At 31.4% G+C, this 5,815-nt stretch overlaps 1 protein-coding gene across 1 annotated transcript; it reads right to left on the bottom strand.

The window, feature by feature from the left end:
• Positions 1-315: 315 nt before the first annotated feature.
• On the bottom strand, positions 316-5,815 carry LOC136968723 (leucine-rich repeat and immunoglobulin-like domain-containing nogo receptor-interacting protein 3). The gene is made up of 4 exons (XM_067262754.1): positions 5,564-5,815; positions 4,787-5,467; positions 2,065-2,213; positions 316-767 (listed from the first exon to the last, which is right to left on the bottom strand). The coding sequence occupies exons 2-4, from the start codon at positions 5,461-5,463 to the stop codon at positions 586-588; spliced, it is 1,008 nt and encodes a 335-aa protein (XP_067118855.1). The 5' UTR covers positions 5,464-5,467; positions 5,564-5,815; the 3' UTR covers positions 316-585.

The raw sequence follows: 5,815 nt of genomic DNA, 5'->3' as shown, positions 1-5,815 counted from the left end.
CAGTGAGGTCTGAAGACCTAACGGCAGATTCCACATAATCGGCAGTCTTCCAAAACCCAGAAGATCTGGGAGTAAGCAGTAAAGCCTTCTACTGCAAAGTGGAAACGTGGGACATACCATATACCACTTACAGGATTCATATGCAATGCCAAGCGTACAACATTAATGTCATTTACAAATTTCTTAATTCACAGTAACTTTTCAGACATCCCATACAATAGAATTTCCATAAGATTATAATAGTGATGAAAAATTTGTAACTGCCTGTAACTTTCTATGTTTAGATATATAAGTACAGTACTTATCATTGTATTACATATGAGTAACACACTATAGATTTGCCCAAGTACAATCTATGTTCACTTAATGTATTTGAATGTATTCATGACATTAAGCAGCACACACCTATAATCCAATTCAGAAATGTTTAATAGGAAACTCAGTTTAATTATCATATTTCTGACAAAATAAAATAGATTCTATTGATAAATCTTACTAACAAACTGCACATGTTTCTAGTATCACATGACATATAAACTAACAAGGATAAAACTAATAAAAAAGCAGGATAAAAACCATACATTATTAATAATAATAACAACATCTGTCATCTATGTTGCTACAAAGGTCATTTTTCTTTAAGTATTTGATGGGAATTCCATTCAAATGAGCCGGATTGCTGCAGACGAGTTGTTCTGCACTCACTTCGTATATAGGTTTCTTACCAATTAGCCAAGCAATTTTGCAATTGCACACAATCGAATTTCCTGAAAGTGTAAAGCATTGACAATAAGTAATTTTAAAAACAAATTTTTGTATAATTTTGCCAAGTGATCTGCCGGATTATATAAGCACATAATGTGGCTACTATTTAATAATTATCAAGAGATGGTGCCCGACACCTATCTCTAAACAAAATTACTGAGTATTTAATTATTAAACATTATAGCCCAATCTAGCAGATCATTTGGCCTTAATCAAAATTCAGATTAATAGATGTTTATTATTTGACAAATTACTAATTACATAAACCTGTTTTCAAACGTATACATAGCTTTTGTTAGACATGTATAATGTGCATTGTGCACCTGCATGCACCTGATACAATTTAATATACAATAACTGCACTGTGGTTGTGAATTATAGTTTATGATAACATTGATGATACGGCTACATAAATAAACATCTATTTTATATATTCAACACAAATGGTAAATCCTGCTAACATTTCTTTCATAGCTCTTTTTTCGTGGGCCAAATAAAATATACAGTAAAACCTGTAAACAGTACTGAATATTTTTTCCAGCTTGGCAGGTTTTATTATAAAATTGAAATGAATTCCTTCAAGACTTGAAGGTATGCATTCACTAGAAAAAGTGTTTTTTGCCATTTACAACATTATGGCTTTGCACACTTATAAAACTCGGAATCAGACAATTAATTACTACACAAATATGGGATTTCCACTGCACAGTTTCAAAATTCCCATTACACATTTTAACTAATTGAAACAATAATAATAGCAAGGTTGAGGCCAAAGTTTTAAACACAAAAACATGTATGTCAGATGTTCAGCGCCGCTTTCCTGTAAACCTAGAAGTTTGACAATGGCATTTGGAAAGTTAGTGGAATCATGCTCGACATTCCAAATGCCATGGTCAAACTTCTAGGCTTACAGGAAAGTGGCGCCGAACGTCCGACGTACACGTTTTTGCGTTTAAAGCTTTGGCCTCGACCTCGCTAATAATTATTTCTTTTTACTTCTGGACAGTCTTGATCTCCACTGGACTAAACAGATGATGAGAAATTTGGAGGAGGACTTTTTATCGAGTGTATTTTGTGAGTATTTATCAAGTTTTATTTAAGCTGTTTCTAAAGATGGAGACAAAATACATCTTCAGAAGCATTAAAAATAGTGAATTACCATTAATGTATTTAATTAATTTATGAATATAGCATAATTATAGAAACTAAAATAAGTTAAAAATGTGAGAAGAAAAGCTTTAAAATATTAAATTTATTCTTCAATTCTTAATTACTGTATTTCTTAAAGATTTTACTTACTGTAAAGTGATAGAGTATCTAATTGATTCCATATGCTAGAAAAGACATTTTGTTCTATAAATTTGATGCGATTTCCTTCCAAATACAAAGTTTTCAAAGCCGGCATATTAGAGAATGTATTACCGTCGAGCACCGATAAGAAATTATTTCTGAAACGAAAGTTTTGAATTATAAATAATTTTTATTAGTAACTTTTTTACATAACTAGCAATTAAAACACCTTGAAAGGTAATGAAGTATTGGAATTCTATTGGAAGTTTATCTAGTTGCACGGTTGGATTGTGATTTTAAAAGACTTTTATAAGAAGATTCCAAATTTTTATTTTTATTTAGTCTTCAGTTTGTAACATTTTTTTACTTATATGTTATCCTAGATTTTTAAATTTTATTGGATGTTTATGTAAGAAAATTATATTAACTTTGTTTTTGTCTTAAATATTATCTTTTAGGACACTTCATTAATTAAATGCTATGTTTTAGAATTAAAAGTAAAAGCTGTGTTTTGGCTTTTAGTGTACCATAAAGATCTACAGCTATATTTTCATATAAAGGACACCGAACTTTAAAAGCTGCCTTAAAATGATAAAACTGTTCTACAAATTTGTGTAACTAAATGGATTTTAGTACTTGGAGATTGTTTCTCGGCAATTTGATTGTTTTAAGGAAGCTTTCAAAGAATCGATTCATAAAAATTACACAAATTTCTTGCATATGAAAGACTAACATAAAATATTTTTTCCTACTACAATTCTGTCCACATTGGGTGCAGTCTCCTTGGTGAAAATTTTGCAAGGTGATGAATTGGTAGAGAGTTTCCAATTCAGTGGCCCTCAAGAACTCAAATGCCACTGAATATTTTCTATAGATTGGTGTGAGTGATTAAGCATCGCCCTTTGTTAGTCATTATCGACATACAGTCTAGGCTTTTTAGGAGTTATAGTTAATACTTGTAAAAATATGGACAAAATTGACCATAGTTCTAATCAAAATTACTGTAACAAATGACATTTCAGTTCATTGTTCCGAATATATAGAGCAATATTTCATTATACTATATTGAGTACACTATTTGAGAAAAATGCATGCAAACTAGTGCATTTTATCACAATGTTTGGTTTATTTGATTACGGCAATGTGACACGTGGGCGATTTGCCGAGGGGAATGCCTCCCGGGAGGTCTTAAAGGAAACTGGTCCCTACATAGACGTTACTAACGTGAAGAAAACCTGAAAAGTCCATTGGTGAGGTACAAATCCGAGACCAACTACCAGTGTTTAGTGGTTTTATCCACTTGGCCACCGATGGACTTTACCGCAATGAGTAGCATTCAGTAGTTCTCTGTGTTTGGAATGTCAGAAGCTGGTAAAGTATCCAATTCTTAAGTCAGCAACTTAAGAGTTGGATTAAGTAGCACTAGGAGTAAGTTAACCTAACCAGTTGCCATCTGTAAAAGCATAAATCCACATATATGACAACTCTAGTTTAATAGCTATCAATTGTAAGTTAATAGTTTTTTTCAAAATGTTAGGAAATTTCAGGTTTTATACATATTGTCACAACTGGAAAATTGGATCATTAAGCAATTTAAATTGGAACTTTATTATTATTATTTTTTTTTGCTCTAAAGTTTAACAATGAGAATATTAATGAAACTAACTTCGAGTTCAGCCAGGCCTACAATAGGTAATGATGGACAGGGCTGAATGTATCCAGGACTTATCATGAAACGTTCTAGTTCCTAATCCAGACACAAATATGGGTCCCCTGGAAGACAGGTCTTTAAAACCTGTCAACCAGGACAGGAAGATCCAACTTGTTGAAGATCTAATACTAACTAATCTATGGACTACTGTCTGGAAAACATTAGTCTAGACATTTTGTGTATGAAGTCTGTATGTAAAGGTAGACTGAATACAAGAAAAACTTTGTGTGACCTTTTTAAGATATAAAAAGGCATTGCTGATTACGTATTTGAATCCTGCATCAAGCATATGTATTTGTGATTCTCAGATTTTAATTGGAGTGTTATTTGGGAACACTCCAAAGTCACTTGTATGGCAATGTATGTTAATTTAAATATAACTTTTTGAAACATCCATGATTTTAAAATTATTTTAAATTTTTATAAAGTAAACAAAAAGAGAAATAATATATTTTTTAAAATTAAAAATAAAGTAACATTTAAGTATATTAGAAGTATAATTTATATGAACGAATCAATATTAATATTGATCAATCACAAATTATTTGTTGGAATTATTAATTCAAATACGTATTAATGTACTATTTAATCAAATAAAACAACATCTAGCTCAGTTACACAAGACTTATCTATGAGAAGCACTTGTAAACAGATATGAAATATAATATGCTACCTGAAAAAATAAAAAGATAGTGTTAAAGGTCTCCCTCAAAAATGCACACAACAGATAAAAACGTCAGATAGACGATACCATTGATGAATCGTTGACACTGGGACCCACTAGTTATAGTGGGTTAAAGACATCAAAAGTTCCCAATTAACTTTCTAGTTCTCAGACAACTCAGTTTTTTGATTGGGAACTGATTGATCCAAGACAAGATAGCATAGGTTTGTTTTTGGTAAAAATCAAATTTCTATTTTTGGTGCTATGTCATTTGAACCAACCTGATACTTCTTTTGATATTAATATTGATAAATTTATAACTGATGAATATAATGATTAATATTAAAATTACTTACCGTAAAGAGAGCAATCTTAATCGTTTGCATCTTGTGGGAAAAACTTCACGCCTTATTTGATAAAGATTATTTCCTTCTAAATTAATTGACTCTACCTTATGAAAATTTGCAAATGCGGAATCTTGTATTTCTGTCAAGCACGAACCTGTAATGGCTAATTTCTTCAGTGATGATCCATTAATTTTGAAAAATGTGTCAGGTACTGTACTTAAGTTGTTACTCCTGGCAAAAGATAAAGTTTCAAGCGAGTATAAGTTGGCCAGTTCCTTCCAGTTCCATTTAAGAAGAGTTTTGGCACCACTAACACCAAACGTATGCAACTGTTTCTCGAGTCCCAGAAAGGGAGAGGGTCCGGGCCCGTCGTCGGCTAAATTTACCAAAGAGCAGTTCGTAAAAATCAAGCTGTTAATCAAAGTCCCGCGGAATGCTCCTCTGGGTAGCGAATCGAGTTTTAATCGAAGAAATTGAAGAGCAAAGATAGGACATCCTTTAATTTCATTTAATATCCTCAACAGTGTGGGAACATCTTTGATATTAGGACAAATCATGTGAATTCTGGAATCATGTTTGTGAAATGTACAAGGTTGAATACGCGAAGAAATTAAGCATTCGTTGCCGACAACCATTCCAAATAATGTACCGAAAGTAATAAAAGCCAACAACTTTTTATTCTCCATTGTCCTAAAAATTAAAATGCTTTTAGACTATATTTTGATATATATTACGTACGTATAACTCATAAAACGTACTGATGATAATATTCAAATTAGTACTTACCTGAGAATATGTATTAACGTCTAAATGCTTGTATATACTGTTGATACAATATGATAAAACTGATAAAATTTTTAATCGATCTTCGTACTTTGCATATCTTTGCTGACCTTTCTGATTACTGCTGATGCATGTGATTTGTTGCAGGAAAGATAAACATAAAATATACAGTAGCTAATTAGATAAGATACAGGATGATAATTCTTTGTCTTTTTAAATTCTGAATCAATAGAATTATTAAAGAATGCGAATTAC

This window comes from Centruroides vittatus, unplaced genomic scaffold (genome assembly GCF_030686945.1).
Source record: "Centruroides vittatus isolate TY-2023 unplaced genomic scaffold, ASM3068694v2 contig_1507, whole genome shotgun sequence".
In the NCBI taxonomy this organism is placed as follows: Eukaryota; Metazoa; Arthropoda; class Arachnida; order Scorpiones; family Buthidae; genus Centruroides; species Centruroides vittatus.
Note: the sequence above shows the minus strand (reverse complement) of the source record. Positions and strands in the feature narration are given on the sequence as shown.